This window comes from Melanerpes formicivorus, unplaced genomic scaffold (assembly GCF_026170545.1).
Source record: "Melanerpes formicivorus ecotype bairdi unplaced genomic scaffold, bMelFor1.0.p_v2 SCAF_177, whole genome shotgun sequence".
Lineage (NCBI taxonomy): Eukaryota > Metazoa > Chordata > Aves > Piciformes > Picidae > Melanerpes > Melanerpes formicivorus.
In genome coordinates this window covers 514,285-536,100 of record NW_027142529.1, presented here as the reverse complement: position 1 = coordinate 536,100, position 21,816 = coordinate 514,285, and the positions used below count along the sequence as shown (strand labels likewise).

Below are 21,816 nucleotides of genomic sequence, written 5' to 3'. Positions count from 1 at the left end.
CTAAAGGCTGGGATCAGCTGGAGGGCTGAAACAACAGCACCAAGCCAAGGGGGGTTACAGATGAGGGCTGGGGAGGGACCCTGCAGACACCTCAGGCAGCAACTGATGAGAGGAAGGGGGACAGAGAGGGAGTGAGACCTCAGGTGACTCCTGCCTTGGGGGATGGCTGGGCTGTGTGGCTAGGAGCCCTGAGTGCCTGCTTGGGCTGTGCTGGATGTCAGGAGGGGACAGGGGACTGTCCTGAGCCAGGCAGGGTTAGCAGCTTTGAGCTTCAGGGGTCAGCTGCTGCCAGCACCATTGGAGGTAGGAGCCAGGCAGAGCCACACAGCTGCTGAACTAAGCCCTCCCACCCCCTGCAGCCTTCACCCTCCATCTCTCCATCCATTGCTCCATCTCCACTCACTTGCTGCCCTCTCAGAGTCCCCAGGGTCCCACAGCATCACCAGGGCTGACCTACACAGCCAACAGGGCCCAACAGAAGCCTCTGGATGAGAGCATGGAGGAGAATCCCTGTGGTGGGTGGAAGGCACTGGGATGTCTTACACCAGAGAGTAGAGACCTCCAGAAGGGACAGCAGAGTCCAGAGTGACACCACAAAGTGTCATCTAGCTTAGTTCATCCCCACAAGGCCTGCACTCACTCTCTACAAAGGAACAGCACAGGATCTCCAACCTCCTTTACCCTTCCTCTCTGCTCCCAGGAACAGCTTCTGGGATCTCTCTCTGCAGAGGAGCTTTGAGGCCTTGGCAATGCTGCCAACTGCGGCCTGCAGCGGCCTGGCTCACCTGGGAGCTGCCTACCAGACTCTGTAACTGCATCTCTTGGGTATGGGGGAGGAGGGGCAGAGAGGCATGGGGGAGGGGGAAGGCATTTGGGGCCTGGGGTTCTGGCCTGCTTTGGTGGAGCTCTGGAGGAAGCTTTGGCCTAGGGAGGTTGCTTGGCTCCCGTGGCCCAGGCACACTATGGATTGTTGTGGATTGGATGCTTTGCACTGTAGGATGCAGCTCTGAACAGCACAGCCATGGAAACTGCCCAATTCTATCCAACCCTCTGGCCACAGCTTGGCATCAACTCCTTTCACAAGGCTCAAAGAGAGCTTCTCTGCCTCCTGAAACCTAAGACAATACCCTGCAGAACAAGTTGGAGGAGCTCAAGGGGACAAGCTGCAGAGGGGGCCCAGGGCAACCTCCTGAGCTTCAACAAGAGCAAGGGCAGGGTCCTGCCCCTGGCCTGGCACAATCCTCACAATCAGGACAGGCTGGGGGAGGAGGGGATAGGAAGCAGCCCTGCAGAAAAGCACTGGGGGGTGCTGCTGGACAAGAAGCTGGACAGGAACAGACAGGGGGAGCCTGCAGCCCACAAGGCCAAGGGCAGCCTGGGCTGCACCATAAGCAGCAGGGCCACAGATGGACAGAGGCCATCCTGGCACTCGGCTCTGCTCTGCTGAGACTTCACCTGCAGCACTGCAGCCAGCTCTGGAGCCCTCAGCACAGGAAGAACATGGACCTGATGGAGAGGGCCCAGAGGAGGGACACAAAAATGATCAGGGGCTTGGAGCAGCTCTGCTACCAGGACAGGCTGAGGGAGCTGGGGGTGATCAGCCTGCAAAGGAGAAGACTCTGGGGAGACCTAAGAGTGACCTTCTGGTACCTGAAGGGGACTACAAGAAGGCTGCAGAGGGACTCTTTGAAGCCATTGCCTCTGGTCCTGTCCCTGCAGGCTTTGCAAACCAGAGCAGAGCAGATTGAGATGGGAGGTGAGGAACAAGTTCTGCACCAGGAGGCTGCTGGAACTCTGCAACAGGTTGCCCAAGGAGAAGGTTGAGGTCCCAGCCCTGGAGAGGTTCAAGGTGAGGCCGGACAGGGCTCTGGGCAACCTGAGCTAGTGCAGGATGTCCCTGCTGACTGCAGAGGGGCTTGGACTGCAGCACCTTTGCAGCTCCCTGCCAACCCAAACCACCATAGGATTCTAGGAGTCTAAGTGCAACCTCCAGGGAGAGCAGGAAAAAGATGAGGCAGAGGAGGACAAGGAAGAGGACAAGGAGGAGGAGAACCAAAATCCCTTCCCAACTCCTCCCAAACTCTGCCAAATTCCTGGAAAGCTCTTCCAGCTCTGCAGAGTTCATTCTGAAGAGAGCTGAGGGAGTTGCTAGGCTCAGGGATGTCTTGCACACTCGGCACAAATGCTCCAGAAGCTTTCCAAGTGCCCTCAAAACCAGCAGCACAGCTCTGCTGCCACACAATGCCAGGCTGCAAGGGACCCCAAGGCTCAGCTGCTCCAACCTTGCCAGCTGACACTGGCCTGGAAAGGAGCTGGCCCAGCCCCCTGCCAAGCTGAGCCTTCCAACTCTGCCCTGCAGGGCAATCCACCACTGCCCTGGGGAGATGATTCCAATGGCTGACTGGCAGGGAAAAGCTTTTGCCTCTGCAGGGCACTGTGCCACTTCAGCTCAACTCTTGCAGCAGCTCTTTGAGATCTGCCTTTGGAGCACCACAAACTCTGAAGCACTGCAGTGCAAAGCAGCTCAGCTTCAACTTCCAACTGGCTGAACTCTCACATTTTAAATTCAAGGCAGAGGCCAGGCTCACACCCAGCCCCCAAGCTCAAGAACCAGCAACTAAGGTCAGAGTCAGCTCCCAAGCACAAGAATGCAGATCAGAAATGCAGAGCCAGCCCCCAAACTCAGAGCCAGCTCCTAAGTTCACATCCAGGCCCCAAGCTCAAGAACCAGCAGCTAAGATCAGAACACTTCCCAAGCTCAGAGCCAGCCCCTGAGCTCAAGAACCAGCAATTAAGGTCAGAACACTTCCCAAGCTGAGAGCCCCCTCCAGAGCTCACACCCAGCCCCAAGCTCACAAGCCAGCAAACCAAACCAAACCAAACCACGTTGGAAGAGACCTTCAAGACCCATCAACCAATCCAACCCACCCAAACAGCTAACCCACGGCACCAAGTACCCATCAAGTCTCCAAATAAGGTCAGAACCACAATAATAACCACAATAATAAGCAAATAAGGTCAGAACCACATTCCAAGCTCAAGAGCCAGCCCCCAAGCTCAAGAGCCAGCCACTAAGGTCCAGAACCTAGATCAAAAGTGCAGACTCAACTCCCAAGCCTGCAACTAAGGTTACCAAGCTCAAGAACCAGCCCCTGACCTCACAGACAGTCCCTGAGATCAAGAACCAGACCCCAAGCCCAGAGCCAGCAACTAAGGTCAGAACCCTTCCCAAGCTCACACCCAGACCCCAAGCTCCAGAGCCAGCAGCTAAGGTCAGAACTGCTTTCCAAGCTCAGAGCCACCTCTTAAGTTCACATCCAGGCCCCAAGCTCAAGAACCAGCAGCTAAGGTCAGAGCCAGCCCCAAGCTCAGAACCACTTCCCAAGCTCAGAGCCAGCCCCCAATTTCAAGAGCCAGCCCCTAAGCTCCAGAACCAGCAACTAAGGTCAGAACCACTTCCTAAGCTCAAGAACCAGCCCCCAAGCTTCAGAACCTAGATCAAAAGTGCAGACTCAGCTCCCAAGCTCAGAACCAGCAACTAAGATCACAACCACTTCCCAAGCTCACACCCAGCCCCCAAGCTCAAGAAACAGCTCCCAAGCCAGCACCTAAGGTCAAAACCCTTTCCAAGCTCAGGAATCAGCCCCCAGGCTCCAGTACCAGCAACAAAGGTCAGAACCAAGCTCCAGAGCCAGCCCCCACAAGCTCAAGAGCCAGCCAGTAAGGTCAGAACTACTTTCCAAGCTCAGAGACAGCCCTTAAGCTCATAACCAGCCCCCAAGCTCAAGAACCAGCTCCTGACCTCAGAGACAGGCCCTGAGGTCAAGAACCACACCCCAAGCCCAGAGCCAGCAACTAAGCTCAAAACCCCTTTCCAAGCTCACACCCAGACCCCAAGCTCAAGAGCCAGAAAATAAAATCAGAACCACTTCCCAAGCTCAAGAGCCTGCCCCTGAGCTCAGAGCCAGCAACTAAGGTCAGAGCACTTCCCAAGCTCACAGCCAGCCCCCAAGCTCCAGAACCAGCCCCCAAGCAACCTAAACCAAAAGTGCAGACTCAGCTCCCAAGCTCAGAGCCAGCAACTAAGGTCAGAACCACTTCCCAAGCTCAAGAAGCAGCAACTAAGGTCAGAACAATTCCCAAGCTCACAGCCAGCCCTCAAGTTCAAGAGCCAGCCCCTATGCTCCAGAACCAGCAACAAAGGCTAGAACCAAGCTCCAGAGCCAGCAACCAAGGTTAGAGTCATTTACAAGCTCAGGAACCAAGCCCTGACCTCAGAGACAGGCCCTGAGGTCAGGAACCACACCCCAAGCCCAGAGCCAGCAACTAGGGTGAGAACCACTTCCCAAGATCAAGACCCAGCTCCCATGCTCAGGAGCCAGCCCCCAAGATCAAGAACCAGTTTCACAACTTTCCTTATTTCAAGTTCCCTTCATTGCAGTTCTGCTAAGTGTCCAAATTGAAGCATTCAGAGAATGCTTTGGGCTGGAAGGCAACTCAAACATCAGACAGCTCCAACCCCCTGCCATGCCCACAGACACCTTCCACCACACCAGGCTGCTCAAGCCCTCATCCAACCTCACCCTCAGCACCTCCAGGGAGGGGGCAGCCAGCACCTCCCTGCCCAACCTGCTCCAGGCTCTCACCACCCCCACTCCAAACTATTGCCTCCCAAGCCCCACTCCAAATCTGCCATCCTCAACCTTCAATCCAGTCCCCCTCAGCCCATCACTCCCAGCCCCTCACAAAAGTCCTTCCCCAGCTCTCCTGCAGCCCCCAGCAGCTACTACAAGGCTGCTCCAACCTCTCCCCACAGCCTCAACAGGCACAACTCTCACAGCCAACCCCCACAGGGGAGCTGCCACAGCCCTCCCACCACCCCCAGGGCCTCCTACACACCCCCTCCAACAGCTCAACCTCCTGCCCCTCCTGGGGGCACCACAGCTGCACACAGCACTCCAGCTGGCAGCACACAATGCTGCCAGCACAAAAACCACTGCAGCAAAAAGCCTCAAGCTGTGCTCAGCTGCCAAAACCAAGGGGAGCTGAACTTAGCCACAAGAGGAAGGACCAAACTCAGCCAAGACACTGAGCCAACACCCAAGGCTGCACAAAACAACCAGCAACAGCTTCCAGCAACAGCAGACCTGCAGCTGGGCTGCAAAGCTCTGCAGAAGAAAACCACTCCAGAAGGGCTCCAGGGCCCCAGGGATTGCAAAGCCCAGGCTCTCACTCTCCTCCTGCACAAGGAAAGCTTCACTTGCCCACAAGAAGCCAAACACTGCCCCACACCAAGCCATCCACACCACTTGACTTTCAACCTCCTTCAAGCCCTTGCCTGCCAGCAGCACTTCCTCAGCCCACAGCTCCAGCAACACCACAAGGCCTTGAAGGCTCTCCTGCACTCCACACCTCTCAGCCACACCCACACCCCTTGGCCACCCACACCCCAACAAGCTTCCTGCTCACCACTTCTCTTCCCAAGCCTCACCTCCCTTGGGCCCTCTCAGCACACCACCAACTGACCCCAGAAGGCTCCAGCTGACAGCACTGCTTGCAAGAATCCCAGGCACTTCCAAGGGCAGACTAGGAGCCCAGAGGCAAACCCCAAACCTTTCCCCTCCCCACAGGACTCTCTCCCATTTCCCATTCTTCCCAGCACCTCCAGCACCTAAGATGCATTTGCTCTGGGGCAGCTTCCTCACACAGCCACACAATTGCCTGGCCTGCAAAAGACCTCTCTCAGCACTCAGGCCAACTGCCAGCCCCAACACCACCAGGGACACCAAACCATGGCCCCATGGCCACACCTGGCTGCAACACCTCCAGCCATGGCCACTCCACTGCCTCCCTGGGCAGCCTCTGCCAGGCCCTGACCACTCTGCCACCAAACTCATTCCTCCTCCTCTCCAACCTAAGCCTCCCCTGACACAATTTCAGGACACTTCCTCTCCTTCTGCCACCTGAGACTAGGCACAAGAGCCCAACCCCCACCTCACTGCAGCCTCCTTGAGGGAGCTCCAGAGGCCAAGAGGTCTCCCCTCAGCCTCCTCTTCTCCACACTAAACACCCACAGCTCCCTCACCTGCTCCTCTCAGCCCTGCTCTCCAAACCCTTCCACACCTTTCTTGCCCTTCTCTGCACCTGCTCCAGACCCTCAAAGTCCTTCTTGGAGTCAGGGGCCCAAAACTGACCCCAGCATTCCAGGGGTGGCCTCCCCAGGGCCCAGGACAGGAGGACAATCCCTGCCCTGGCCCTGCTGGACACAGCAGTGCTGAGACTTGCAGAGCACTGCAATTGCTTTGCTCACTTGCAGCAATCATTTCCTTCCCTTCCCAGCTCAGTGCACAGCAAAGAGCAGCAAGGGAATTGCTTTGGCTGCTGCTGAAGCTCCTCCAAGGAAGCTGCAGGACTTCTAACCAACAAAACCATCAACAACAGGCTGCCCCCAGCCCAAGCCAAACCTTTCAGTCCAAGTCAATGCAGTTCCTCAGCCACAAGCAGACACTCAACAGCTCAGCCTCATTTGGTTGCCTGCCAGCAAGCATTTCCCCAGGGGCAGAGCAGCTGCAGCAGAGCAGTCTGCTTCTGACCATGCTTCCTGCCAGCACAGCTGCCAAAAGCTCTGCACAGCTCTCAGCCTGCAGCCACACAGCAAAAGCTCCTCCTGCCCTGAGCCTTTCTGTGCTCAGGAGGCCTGCAGAGAAACTGAGAATCACTCTGCAACCCCCCAGGGAATCTTTGTGCCTCAAGAGCTTGCAGAGCACAGAGGCCTTGGATGCCACCACCCCCAGCACAGCCAAACCGCCCCACAGCTGACACCAGCCCCAGGCGCTCCCAAGCTCAGGCTCAGCACAGCACCCACGCCTGACACCCCCACGGCACCCAGCACACAGCCTGCCCACAGCTCCCCCCCGCGCCTGGCCCTCAGCCCAGCCGCTGCCCTTCAGCACAGCAGCCGCCCGGCACCTGCCAGCACAAAGCCTCCAAACCCCCAGGGCTCCCCCACACACCCTCACAGCAGCCTCTGCTGCAAGCCACACCCCACGCTCACCACCACCTCTCCTGCACACAGCAGCCCCCACAGCGCCGCTGCCACCTCAGCTCTGCTGCCAGCCCAGCCCCCAGCACAGGGACACAGGGACACAGGGCCAGGGACAGCCCCTGCAGCCCACCAATGGCTCCGCCTGCAACACAGCAGCAGCCAAAGGGGGCCTGCAGCTGCCCCCACCAGGGGGAGGCAGCAGCACAAGGAACCCCACAGACCCCCACCCCAACCCCACCCGCGGCCCCGCACCCGCACAGACCCCTCCCAGAACAGCACAGACGACGCTCACCGACCCTGCACACATCTGGCCTACCCCACAGCCCCCCCCCGAACACCCCCAACACCGTAGACTCCCACAGCCTCAAGGACTGGAGACACCAAAAGCTTCAAGAAGCACCGCTACATCCACACCAGAGAGCAGTCTGCACTGGAGGGGAGGCATAAATCCACCTAGAATCTGTGGAGTAATCATGATCCTTCTGAGAAGGTCTTTCCAGCACCAAAATCATCCCTTTTTACTTTGCAGTTCTCAGGGACTGGGGGTACCAGAAGCAACAAACACCTCCTGCCCTTCTGAACACCAATTATTGCTAATGAGAACAATTACAGTGTTGAGTCGGCACAGCTGGAGCTCCCAGTGGAGCTGGGCAGGGCTTTGCCAGGGTCTGTCTGGTTCTTCCCAATGCTTTGTGTCTCCCTGGGGTTGGAAATCATCTGTCCATTGACCAATTGTCTCAATAAACCCCAAAAGTTACCCAAATCCTGTCTGTTTGCTTTTATTTCAGATATCTCTGCCTCAATGACTTAATTTTGGGGGCATTTGCTCCCAAGGGATGGGGTGGAGCTGTGTGCCCAGTTCAGCGAGGGGACAATGAGGCGCTCACAGGAGTCTTGAGGGGCATCTCAGAGGCATTCTGCAGGGGCTTTCAGGTGATCTTAGGTGTTTGGGATTTGGATGGTCCTAGGAGTGACTTTTGGGATCTTTGGAGGGTGTAGGGGGAAGCTCATGGAGATCTTTGGAAGAACTCAGAAAGCTTCTGTTGGCTTTCCACTCTGAAGCTGGAACAGGTTGAAGAGCTGAGAAGAGATTAAGCTGCCTGTTCCCCCCAAAACAGAAGTGAGGGAAAAATAACACACAGAGGAACCAAAAAACCCCTCTGGGTTGAGATAAGGACTTGAGATAAGAACAAAAGAGTTGAACCCAAAAGAGATCCCATAATGCACACTGACCTGAGGCTGTTTGCAGAAAGAAGCACAGCAGTGAGCAGCAGCAGCCAGGAGTTAAACCCCTTCAGCCCTCCCCCTCAGCAAAAAGCCAGCACCTGAGAGCCAGAACCCAACAGCAGCAACCAGAACAGGAAGCCTCTCATGTTGCCATCTGAACTTCAAGCCCTGTAGTCCTTTGCTCCAGGCAGCACTGTCCCTGTGAAGGTGGCATGAGGCAGGATGGTGTGGAGTAATGGCAGCAAATTTCCAGCTTAACCTTTGACATTCCCAAGCCCTCATTCTGTGCCACCTGCACCATGCCCAGCAGCAATCAGCAGCACACCTCAGGCACTGTCCATTCTCACTCCACAGGAGGTTGCTTTGCAGTACCCAGAGGGCTGCTCACTGCAGGTGCTCTGCAGCTCCACTCTGTTCCAGCACAGTCTGGATCAGTCCATGCCCAGTCCAAATGCTGCAAATGCTGGGGCTGTGTTTCCACCTCTGGGGCAGTGTGAGTCCAGTGACTCCTTCCATGCCTCCAAGTGAAAGGAAATTGTGGCTTGCATCCCAGTACTCAGCTTCCAACACATCCAGGTGTGGGGATCCTCCTGTCACACCAGAAACACAGATGGGTTCCACCCCTTGTGGTTTGATGGTGTCAGAGCACTCTGGGCACCTGTATCTACTAAAGCTTTATCCTCTCATGGCTTCAACTTGCCAGGCCATTGGTTCTGTACAGTCCAACAAACCAATTTGTCTCTCCCTTCCATCTGGTTGGAGGCAGAGCCCCTCTAATTCTGTCTTGGGTCCCTTGCATCTTGTGAAGATGCTTTGGCAGTCCCTTCAGGAGGACCAGAAGCAGTTTCAGCTTCCCTGCTCTTCTTAGGCCATTTCCCACTGGAAACTGAGGCAGCATCTCTGGGGGGACAATTCCCTTGTAAGTCACAGACTCCTGCAGCCAGGACTGGATTGGGTTTTCCTTTCCACTTCCTCACATCCTCCCCATGGTCACACAAGTAAAGCAGAGGGTGTGCTGTGCTGTGTGCCTCCCAGATTCTCTCCCTTGGACAGGGGAGCAGCTGCTCCTCATGGCTGAAACACAGGACTGTACAGGTGGGGAATAAAAGCATCTTCTGGACCTGATGGAACTCCTGGGACAGTTCCTTCACAGCTGAAACACAGGCCTGGACAGAGGAGGAGAGATCTCCTTTGCCTTGCTGGGGCCTGCTGCTCGTTTCATCCACTGTTTGTCCTTGGTCATCTTCCAAGGCGTGAGATAAGCCATACCAAGCCAGCAGCCCTGGCTCTTTCTCTTGTTCCCATGGGGACCCTGATCCCTCCTGGTCCTTTGCAGGATCAGCTGCTTTCCTTGTAGGATTCTTTTTCCGTTCAGGAGTAGCTGATCCTGGAACAGGCTGATTCTCTGACACAGCTGCCATGCCTGTGGCACTGTCTGTAGGTCCAGAGACCTTCTCTTGCCCCTGAGCCCTCTGCACAGAGATGAGAAGGGCTCAAGAGGCATGGGCCAGGCCCAGGCACATTGCAGTGATTTCTGTCTCTCAGGAACTCCCAGGCTGACAACAGACTTTTCCCAAACCTTTCCCCATCTGGGGAGGATTTTGCACTTGCTCAGGGCTGAAATTCCAAAGCACCAGAGGTGACCACCAGCCTAAGAATTTGCCCCTTCCCTCCCCCACCCCCTGCCACTCATCAGCATCCAGCATCTGGGCAGATCTCACAGTGATTTCCTTGGGAGTGTCCTGTATTGCTCTGGATGAAACCAGAGCAAGCTGCCCAGCAGTGGACAGCACAGCTCTGAACCATTGCCCTAAGCTAACACTCAGCACCATCAGCAGCACTAACAGGACTGCAGCTCATCAGCCCCCTGAAAGCAAATCCATCACCATAGTGAACACACCACAGGAAAGAAAACTTCTGTCAAACTCTGTTGACAAGCCTCAAACCTTAATTCAATCCTCTTATCTCTTTGTTAGCTCAATCCTTTTGTCTCCTGCCAAAATCTGCCCTCATTAAGGCAGCTGCTTTCCTGCCCCACATTGGGCTCCAGAAAAGGTATGTACTGGGTACAGCTGAACCAGCAGCCTAACCTCTCTGCCTGCCCCAACACAGAACTGAGGGGAAAAGAACACCACACAAAACCTCATTCTGTTGACACAGAAACAAATGAGAGAAGAGTGTCCTGAGCAAATCAGATCATCAGAATGCAAAAGTACAGTGACCTCAGCCTGTGTGCAGAAAAGGCACAGTGGAAAGCAGCAGCAAGCAGCAGCAAGCAAGGCAAAAGCCCAAAGCAGGGAGCTTCTCCCTTACCCCTCCCTGTCCCACTGCCATCCCAGAGGAGCAGCCAACACCCAAAAAATCCCAGAAGCAGCAACCAGAACAGGGAGGCTCCCATGCTGCAATCTGAACTTCAAGCCCCATCATCCTTTGCTCCAGCCAGCACTTTCATTTCTGAGGCTGGCATGGCTGCAGCATGGTCTGGATAACAGCAGCAGAGTCAACTCAACCCATGACAATCAGGAGCCCCTCCAAGCAAAATGGAAAGAGCCTCTCAGCTTCTGTGAACAACTTACACTGCTTTGAAGGCAGCTGGACTTGCCACATGGATGCATTAGCTGAGAGCCCAGAAGAGTCCAAGGGGGCAGTGGAAGGTGACTTCAGAAGGATCCTTGAAGATGAAGTTCAGACAGACTTCATGATTTGTAGCTGGAGCCTTGGTATTTCCTGCTGGGATCTCCTTTGGATTCAGATCCCTGTGACAATTCACAGGGTCACAGATAACAGGATGTTAGGGGTTGGGAGGGACCTCTGGAGATCTCTGAGTCCCCCTGCCAGAACAGGACCATAGAATCCAGTGCAGGTCTCACAGGAACACATCCAGACAGGGCTGGCAAGTCTCTAGAGAAGGAGACTCCACAACCTCTCTGGGCAGCCTGTTCCAGGGCTCTGTCACCCATACATTAAAGAAGTTCTTCCTCCTGTTGAAGTGGAACTTCCTGTGCTGCAGTTTCCATCCATTGCTCCTTGTCCTATCCCAGGGCACAAGTGAGCAGAGGCTGTCCCTGCCACTTGCTTCCTGACCCCCAGCCCTCAGATATTGATAAACATAGATCAGATGACCTCTCAGCCTTCTCCCCTCCAGATTAAACAGCCCCAGACCTCTCAGCCTCTCCTCATCAGGCAGTGCTGCAGTCCCTTCAGCATTCTCACAGCCTCTGCAGCAGGTCCCTGTCCCTCTTGAACTGGGGAGCCCAGAACTGGATGCAATATTCCAGGTGGGGCCTCCCCAGGGCAGAGTAGAGGGGGAGGAGAACCTCCCTGGATCTGCTGGCCACACTCTTCCAAATGCACCCCAGCATCCCATTGGCCTTCTTGGCCACCAGGGCACATTGCTGTCCCATGCAGAACTTGCTGCCCACCAGAACTCCCAGGCCCTCCATGGGGCTGCTCTCTAACTATTTGTTCCCTTGAGTGCTGTAGTGTTCACATTGCTCTGGACATTGCATGGTGCAGATCACCTCTAGTGAATCTGAGGCTCCCCAGAAATTGCCAGTGGATTCCTCTTAATCACATGGATCCTGTCCCAGCAGGCACTAGTGCAGGAGAAGGAACGCCAGAGTGAAGAGAAGGAGAAAGGGAACTGAAAATCTCATCACCTGAATCTAGAAAGAAAGCCCTTGGTAGCAAATGTCCATTCTGGATGGACACAGAACACAACACAGAGAGCTGATGAGAGCAACTGCTGGGGGTGCACCAACAGCCCTGAGAACCCTAAGGAAGGGCTGGAGGGGGGAGGGCATTCACTGGAATTCCAATACCTGACAATACCTCTTGGACATACTGAGAATCACAGAATTGTCAGGGTTGGAAGGGACCTCAAAGATCATGCAGCTCCAAGCCCCCTGCCATGGGCAGGGACACCTCGCACCAGAGCAGGTTGCTCAGAGTCACATCCAGCCTGGCCTTCAAAACCTCCAGGGATGAGACTTCCACCACCTCCCTGGGCAACCTGTGCCAGTGTCTCTCCACCCTCATGGGGAAGAATTTCTTCCTAACATCCAATCTGAATCTCCCCACTTCTAGTTTTGCTCCATTCCCCCAAGGAGCAAGTCCTATCCCTACCCAACACCTTAAAAAGTCCTTCCCCTGCTTTCTTATAGCCTCCTTCAGGTACTGGAAGGCCACAAGAAGGAATCCTTGGAGCCTTCTCTTCTCCAGACTGAACAGCCCCAACTCCCTCAGTCTGTCCTCATAGCAGAGCAGCTCCAGCCCTCTACTCATCCTCATGGTCCTTCTCTGGACACCTTCCAGCCCCTACAGATCCTTCTCGTAATAGGTGCTTCAGAACTGGACACAGAGCTCCAGGTGTGGTCTCATCAGGGTGGAGCAGAGTGGGAGAATCACCTCCCTGGCCCTGCTGGCCACCTTTCTCTTGCTGTAGCCCAGGATACAGTTGGCTCTCTGGGCTGCAAGTGCACACTGGTGGCTCCTGTTGAGCTTGTGGATGAACACTTCCCTTAAGGATAATCCAGAATTAGAAGCACAGGATGGGGATGGAAGAGGCTCCTGATCCAAGGAAGAGACATTCCAAATGTGTCCAGAGATGCAACCTAACTGATTAGCAAATGTTGACTGCCTGAAGTCAAGGCACCGCTGTGGGAAAAACACTCAGGGTGTGCATCCATCCAGGCTGTCCCCATCCAATAATAAGGAACAAACACACAGGGTGGGCAGCACCAGGAGGAAGGGAAAGTATTGATGATGTGGTAGAAAAGGCAGGAAAATATTACCCCTCAGCTGGTCAGGAATCTGTGCACCTGGGGCAGTGCTCCCAAATACAACTGTGGCTGATCAGTGAGAGACTCCAAGTTGGGTCCAAGGAGATGTGAAATGGCACAAATGAAACAATGCTGCAAAGGAAAGGGCCTCTGCTTGGCACAGCTTAGCTTGATGGTTTCTGCCTTGCTCAGGAGAAAGTGAAGAAGAAAAGGCCATGGTGAAGACCTCTGCTCTCCGAGTCCTCTGCAATAGGACTGCAGGTGCAGGATCAGCTTCCCAGGGAGGAGGCAAACAGGTTGCAGAAATAGCTGCTCAGGAGGAAATGGCTCCAGGCATGGTCTTTGCCTCAGAATGAGGAGTGGGCACAGCACTGAACACAAGCTGTTGTGTTTCCATGGATCAGAGAGGAAGGACATGCACAGACATGGGTGAGAGATGGGAACAAAGCAGGATAGTGCAGGAAGGAGGAGCCAGCACAAGTTCTGCCCCATGAGGGTAGTGGAACACTGGAACAGGATGCCCAGGGAGGTAGTTGGGGTCCCATCCCTGGAGATCTTCAAGGTGAGGCTTGACAGGGCTCTGGGTAACCTGATCTAGTTGAGGATGTCCCTGGGAAGGTTGGACAAGAAAACCTTTGGAGGTCCCTTCCAGCCCAGCCTATTCTATGATCAGTGAGATATGGGAACCAAGCAGATTCTGCATGAGTGTGTGATGAATATACTGGTGATTTATGTTAAAATTATAAGACTTAGAGTGCACTGGGATTAAGGGTCAGGATCTTGTGAGGCCTGTTTTGAAAGTAAAGGGAAAGAAACATATCTTGCAGACTTGCAAGGATGCTGTCTGGTTAATTGGAGACATCACGGCTGAGAAGGAGCTGTCTTAAAGATAAACATTCAGAACTAGGAATTTGTTTTCTTCAGATAAGAAGCCTGGACAGCTGAGCATGGGTGAAAGTGGATGCTTTGACCCTTGAAGGGATTTGACCACCTATTCTAAGACTCATTATCATATGCCTGCCTTCCATTTAGCATAAGTTTGTTTATGTAGATGATGTAACTATGTAAGATAAAGAAAGCTATTGTAAGGCTGCTGTGGAGGTGGAGTTTTGTCCCCTCTCCAGCCCAGCACGCTGCTTTGCTTGCCTTTTATTGCCTTTTATTACCTTTTTATGATCTTTTAGTGCCAATAAAACTGTTACCAAAAACTTTTACCTGGAGTCATCTATAACACTCTGCACAGCTGTGCTCTGTCTGTGCTGGTGGGTGCTGACCTTCAACTAACCAGATAAGAAACTAATTCTTGCATAGGCTTTGAGCCAACAGAATTTCCTCCCTAATAATTACCTTTTGTCTCTCTAACCCTTTCTGGGACAAAAGGGAGGAATGGGTAGAAGGGGGGATAGTTGGGGAGACCCTCCTCGTTGGAGGAGGGAAAGGTTTTCTCTGTTATGTTCTTTGCTGTATATTTCTGTATATATTGTAAATCCTGTATATTGCATATATATTCACTGCATCTCATCCTGATTGTAAATACAGCTTATATTCATTTTTGCTTCTCCAACTGAGATAGCCGTGGTTTCTCTGTGGGGGGGAGAACTGAACTTTCTCTCACCACCACAGGGAATGTTGGGGGAGACACCACACAGCAGGCTGTGGAAAGCTGTCTATACCCTGAATTATTTAACCATCTCTCTGAGTGGTATGAACCCTGCCATAGTAACTCATTTCTTGTCATTGCAGTCTGTGAGCAATCCTTTGGCAGAAAAGGCCCCAGTGTAGGTCGGCAATTTACAGACCCTGGATTGGGAAGGCCCCTGGGATCTTGTGACCTGGGGCCATGGCTATGCTTGTGTTTCCACAGGTGCCAGGGTCCAGTGGGTCTCTGCTTGTTGTGTTTGGCCTACTGAAGAGCATGATCAATGGAAACAACGCCCTCAGCCCACACCAACTAACTCCATGGGATAGCAAAACATTTGGGCAGCACTGCTGCATGCAGTAAATCAAACCTGGAATTTAAATGCCTGTCAAGATTAAATTGTAACACACCAGTAAGGTGTTTTGAGAACCAGAACATGTGGGATGATAATTTGTTCTCGGCCTCATTAGAGCTTCAAGAATTAGATATTTCAGGGACCTTACAAGCAGAAAGCTGTGTGCACCTGCAGCATAGATCTGGAGCTGATCTAGTAATATGATCTTTAATCACACTCACTTTGCCTTAAAGCCATGCAGGCTTAGCCTAAGAGCTGAATGAGATGATCATGGAGGTATGAAGAACAAAGCTGAACACACAGCAGCCAGGGTAATCTTGCTTCAAATTGCTACAGCAAAGCACCAGCTCAGCTAAGGGAACTGGCATCTTGGGTTGCAAAACAAGACAAGGAAACATCAAAAGTCTTGCTTGAATGAGCCACTGATGAGGACAGTGTCAGCCATGCCAGCCTGCAAAATCGAGCTGCTGTTGGTTCTTTGTTATCAGCTCAGGGTCAGGGCTGGGCAGAATTTGATGGTCTGTGTAGTACACACTGAAGTGATCATTCTAAACATAGACATAAGAGTATTACAAACTGGGTTGTGAATATTGCTGATTGGATTAATCCTGATGTTGGCAGTGCCCTGTTCATTCTCATGCCTGCAAAGGGCCCTGCAGAAGATAATGAGCCCTGGGCAAAAAGGAGGAATTGTAGATAAAGCAGGTGGCCATGGGCAGCTTTAACCTTGAACTAAGCAGAGCTCTGCCCTTGAATCACGAATGGAAACAACTCCAGGAAAGAAAGTCTGTGAACAACAAAGGAAGAAACAGAGAGAACTCCCCAGGCTACCAAAAGGGGGAGAGAGGTGCCTGGACACCAAGCCTAAACTTAAGTACAAAGGGCATATGGACACAGAAAGAAAAATATATAAGCCATGGTGTGTATGAATCAAGAGGCCTCTGCTGAGGGCTGGTGCTTGAGCACATCTTGGTGTCATCTTTTTTCTCAGCCACCAACACTGCACAGCCTTAGCTGTTGAGTTTTTCCAGTTCTCTGAGTCCCTTCTTCCTGTTGTTGGTTTGGAGAACCTTGAGTTTTCCCTTCCATCAGCTAGCCAGGAGAAGTTCTCCTCACCTGTCACTGCCTGTTTTGGAATCTCTTGGCTTTGTCACAAGACATTGGTTTTGTCACCAGCTGTGTTCAGACTTTTCCCTTCACCTTCTGTGGCAGTGGAGGCTGGGTGCCTTCTATTCCTGCCACATAAGCTACACCTCCTGTGTCCAGAGGGTCCACCTGCATAAGGTGGACACAGGAAACAGCCTATTTCATACCCATAATATCCTGCACCCTCAATGTCACAAGACATTGGTTTGGGTTTGCACTTCAGAGGCTGTGTAGACTTAATTCATCTTCTAAAATCTGTTTGTGCATTCATCCCAGATATTGAAGGGAAAGAGCTGCAGGCATGGGACAGTGTAAGAGAGGCTGCAGTAGGGATGGCCAAGGGCTCTGGCAAGGCTGAGAGGCCCAACAGGACCAAGGTCTTTGTGCCCTTGGCTCTGGCAGTTGCCTCTGCCACCAAGGCCTGTGAGGAGAAACTTTGCTTTGAGGCTTTGAGGTTCTTCTAGACCAAGGGCAGTGGTCAGGGCTTGGCCTTTCTGCTTCACAGACCAAAGGCAAGTTTTTCTGCCCTGTACTTTGCCTTTGTCTCCCTGCAATCCTGGCCTCTAACAAGCTGCTCTGATGAGTCCCTGGGGAGCCTTTGTCAGTAACAAGCCTCAGTGAGGCCAATCAGTGCTTCAAGGTACTTTGGAGTTTTCTTCTGCCTTGGACTTCTTGAGAGGCTTCTTGGCAGTAGCTTGGCAGAGTCTCCTGGCAGTACCTAAGAATGATGTAATCAGACTCAAATACTCCATGGGGCTCATTAAATACTGCTGAACCTCTAATTATTGCCAAGGTTTCTGCAGCTAATTGGAGAGGTTTTTATTGCACAAAGCATCTGATAAAAAGTATTTTTAAAGGGACATTTCATTCCTTTTCAGCAGGAGTTGTCTCTTTGCAAGCAAACCATAGCAAAACCTGACAAGGTCCTACCCTGGTCACTGCTCACCCTCACGCCCCACTGCTACCAGCAGAGCCCAGAGCCACAGGTGAGGGACAGGATCTGCCTTGTCAGGGGCTGGGGGTCAGGGCTTAGCCATTTGGATCTATGAAACCCCTCCAGGTTTCCTCAGCAGCAGAGCCACCTTGAGCTGCTTGTCCTGACCTGTCAGCACTGCCTCAGTTCTCTGCTCTTACCAGAGCCTGAAGATGCTTCAGTGCCTCCAGTGAAGCTTCCCTTGCATCCACTCTCTCCTTCTGCTCTAACCAAACCCTGGGGACCCTTTCCCAGTATGCTTCACTGGGACCCATTAAGAGTAGAAGAAACTTCAGAGTTTGAGTCTGACTTAGACTTCTGGAGAGGTTTCATCAGCTTCCTCTCAGTCCCTCAGGTTTACAGGGCACCAAAAGCTACCAGAGGAGTTATTAAAAGTCCTTGGGCTGGACTTCTGCTGCCCAATTGGGCCGCACTCCTGGGCTGGAAGGAGCTGCTGGCAAGCAGGCAGTGCTGAAGGAGACAGCTCTGGCCAGGAGCATCTTCTCTGCACAGCACAGCAGGGCTGAGTACACTGCCAGAGGATCTCATGGAGATGAGGAAGGCAGAGAGAGCTTCAAGGTGGCCAGGACTGGAAGGATGCAGAAAGCTCACTTGAGGAGAAGTCAATGCGGTCACAGACACAGTGAGACTGTGGGTGCAGGACACTGCAGCTGTAGCTCCTGGAGGCATCTCCATCTCAGCAGCTGATGCTCAGCTGAAGGCTCCTGGAGTGTGCACACAGAAGGAGGATCAAAGCCCTTCAGTTCCATCCTGAGAGCAGCAGTGAGCAGAGCTGGGTAAGGAGATGGCTTCACCCCCAGCCCCTCTGCCTTTCTCTCTTCCCTTCAGCGTCTCTGCAGCACTGCAGGCCTGGTCCCTGTTTCTCCACCTCTCCATGGGACTCTCATTCCCTGGGATTGGGCTGTTGGTAATTTTCTGTTCTGACTCCAGAGGAATCTTCCTGGCAATGCTTGGTCCCTTCTGCATTTGAAGCTGTGATGAACTCTGCCATGGGTTGGTAGTGATGGGACTGAGCTGATCCATTCCTCATGCAGCTCAGGGACAGGGGTTACAATGAGGCTGAGAGAAGTGTGCCCTAACTTGTCATTGCCTTTCCCTCCTTGGACAGGTCTCCATGGCCAGAGGCAGCAGATGGCCAACAGCAGCTCCATCACCCACTTCCTCCTCTTGCCATTCCCAGGCACAAGGCAGCTGCAGCTCCTGCACTTCTGGCTCTTCCTGGCCATCTACCTGGCTGCCCTGCTGGGCAATGGCCTCATCATCACCACCATAGCCTGGGACCACCACCTCCACACCCCCATGTACTTCTTCCTCCTCAACCTCGCCCTCCTTGACCTGGGTGCCATCTCCACCACTGTGCCCAAATCCATGGACAATTCCCTGAGGGACACCAGGGACATCTCCTATGCAGGATGTGTTGCTCAGCTATTTTTCTTTCTCTTTTTCATTTCAGCAGAGTATTTTCTCCTCACCACCATGTCCTACGATCGCTACGTTGCCATCTGCAGACCCCTGCACTATGAGACCCTCCTGGGCAGCAGAGTTTGTGCCCACCTGGCAGCAGCTGCCTGGGCCTGTGGCTTTCTCTATGCTCTGCTGCACACAGCCAATACATTTTCCCTGCCTCTCTGCAAGGGCAATGCTGTGAACCAGTTCTTCTGTGAAATCCCCCAGATCCTCAAGCTCTCCTGCTCCACATCCTACCTCAGGGAACTTTGGCTTATTGTGGCCAGTGTCTGTTTAGTCTTTGTCTGTTTTGTGTTGATTGTGGTGTCCTATGTGCAGATCTTCAGGGCAGTGTTGAGGATCCCCTCTCAGCAGGGACGCCACAAAGCCTTTGCCACCTGCCTCCCTCACCTGGCTGTGGTCTCCCTGTTGCTCAGCACTGGCTTCTTTGCCTACCTGAAGCCCTCCTCCATCTCCTCCCCATCCCTGGACCTGGTGGTGTCAGTTCTGTACTCAGTGGTGCCTCCAGCAGTGAACCCTCTCATCTACAGCCTGAGGAACCAGGACCTCAAGGCTGCCCTGAGCAAACTGATCAATGGATGCTTTCAGAAGCAGTAAACTCTTCTGCAGAGCAGTTCTGATGTCACTTAGTGCAGGCCCAGCCTGGCTGCTGGAGTTCTGGCTGCTGCTGGTGCTGTTCCCCTTGTGAGAATGTTGTTGTACCCACACAAATGTCTTTTTTCAGACTATTTCTACTTCAGTGTTGTCCTGTCTGGTGTGACCCAGAGGCTGCAGACATCAGGAGCTGTGGTCCCTGTGTGTTCAACACAATAAAGGACCCTGCAGGGAGTTGTTTGCCTGAGTTCCTTCCTCCAAGGCTTCTGTGGAGCTGCAGGACAGTGCCTGTGTGCAGAGGTGGAGGGGCAGAGTCCCAGCACAGCAGCAGTGCCAGGCAGCCCCAGAGCTTGGGCTGTCCTCAGCTGCTCTTTCTTCCCTTCCACCCTCTCCTGCTGAGCCTCTGTGCTGGGGCAATGCTTGAGTGCTCTGGCAGCTTGGGCACTGTGCTGCTGTGTGGCAGTGCTGGGACTGCAGGCAGGGAGAGTCCAGGGCTGCTTGTAGGACAGAGCTGTGCTCCAGAGCAGCACTGCCATCAGAACAGGAGTTCTCCTCATGCCTTCATATCCCAACCCTCTCCCATTACAGACTGCACCTCCTCAGTGTCCAATCTGGATACCCTGACTCCCTTCCAGTAGAGACTCAGTCCAAACATGGGTCCTTTAACCCCTTCCCAGTACAGATGTGGCCTCATCCCAGTCCAAACTGCATCCTACTGTCCTCTAGCACTGCATCCTGGGTCCCATCCAAGCACAGAATGAATCCCCTGGCTTCCTTCCCAGTACCATCTGCATCCATCCCAATGCAAACTGCGGACCTTCATGCCCTCCCAGTACAGCCTGGGCCCTGTTCCAGTGCAGGCTGCATTTCCTGACCACATTCTAGGACATTCTGGTCCCTGCATAGCACAATTTGGATCCTTAGAGCCCCTTCTAGTACAGACCTGGTCACATCTCAGTACAAACTGCATCTTCTGAACCCCTCCCAGCTCAGATGTGGTCTTATCCCAGGACAAACTGCATCACTTTCCCATCTCCCATACAGTTTCCTGTGCCACTACAAAGTGCATCCCTTGGACCCCCCCCGAGTCCCATCTGTACCCAGCACAGCACAAAATGGATATCCTGATCCCAGTGCAGCTGTGGCCTGACCCTGGTACAAATGGGATCCCATTGCCATCTCCCAGCACAGTCTGAGTCTCATCCCAGTACAAAGTGCATCTCCTGAAACCCTGATTCCATCCCAGTGCAGACCAGGACCCCTGATGCCCTCCCAGTTCAGACTGGGGCCCCCTCCAGGTACAAACTGAACCTCTCTGAGCTCTCCCAGTACAGACTGGGCCTTGGTCCAAAACAAGCTGAATCCCCTGGTCCCCTCCCAGAGCAGACATGGCTTCATCCCAGCACAATCTGGATCATCTTGCTCCATCCCAGTACACTCTGGGTCCCATTCCAGTACAAAGTGGATTCCCTGGTGCCTTCCCAGTACCTACTGCATCCCTCCACATGTTCACTCTGTACTCTAGTTCCAACCCAGTACTGACTGGGCCCACTTCCAGTACTAACAGCAGCCCTTGGTGCCCCCTAGAAAAATCTTTTACACCTCCCAGTAAAAGCTCACCCCATGGCCTCTCCCAGTAACACTGGGCCTTGTCCCCATACACTCTGAAACCCTAATCCTGCCCCAGTACAGCCTGGCCCCTTCCTGTCCAAACTGGATCCCTGCAGTTTGGGGCTCCCCAGGTCAAGAGAGACAGAGATCTGCTGGAGGGAGTCCAACAGAGACTATGAGGATGATGAAGGGACTTGAACATCTCTGCTGTGAGGAAAGACTGAGAGCCCTGGGGCTTCACAGGAGAAGCCTGAGAGGGGATCAGATCAATGGCTATCAATATCAGAGGGGGTGGTCAGAGGAAGGTGACAGGCTCTTGGCAGTGATGCCCAGTGACAGGACAAGGAGCAATGGATGCAAGATGAAACACAGGAGGTTCCACCTCTAGTATGAAGAGACTCCTCTGTTCTGTGAGGGTTCTGGAGCCCTGGAGCAGGCTGCCAGAGAGGTTGTGGAGTCTTCCTCTCTGGAGACTTTCAAACCTGCCTGGATGTGTTGCTGTGTGACCTGTCCTGGGGGATCCTGCTCTGGCTGTGGGGTTGGACTGGGTGATCTCTGGAGGTCGCTTCCAACCCCTCATATTCTGTGATTTAAGTCCTCCCAGTACAGGCTGGGCCATATCCCACACAAACTGCATCATCCTATCTCCTACCTGTAGATACTGGACCTTGTCCCTGTACAAACTGCATCCACTGGCTTCCTCCCAGTACAAAATCAGCTCCTTCCCAGTACAAATTGGATTCCTTTAGCCTCCCTCAGTACCTACTGGCCTCATTCCCAGTACGAGCTTGATCCACTGTCTCCTCACAACAAAGAGTGGGTACCCTTACAGTACTAAGCTCCATCCCCTCCTAGTACAACCTGGACCTCTTACACTCTCTCTAAGCTGTCCCCACCAACCCTACCCCTACCCTCTGCTCCTCCCCTGAACCCAGTCCCCATCTCTATCTCATAAGA

The 21,816-nt window shown here is 53.5% G+C and overlaps 2 protein-coding genes across 2 annotated transcripts in view; both read left to right on the top strand.

Moving 5' to 3' along the window:
• Positions 1-21,816, top strand: part of LOC137457384 (zinc finger protein 135-like) — a gene marked incomplete at its 5' end in the record, with an annotated part of 102,039 nt that overhangs the window by 43,790 nt on the left and 36,433 nt on the right. The gene's annotated exons all lie outside the window — the stretch shown is intronic.
• LOC137457394 (olfactory receptor 14A16-like) lies at positions 18,319-19,221 on the top strand (the record flags this gene model as incomplete). Its single annotated transcript, XM_068169293.1, has 1 exon — positions 18,319-19,221. A coding segment is annotated over exon 1 (903 nt), but the record flags the coding sequence as incomplete, so codon positions are not given.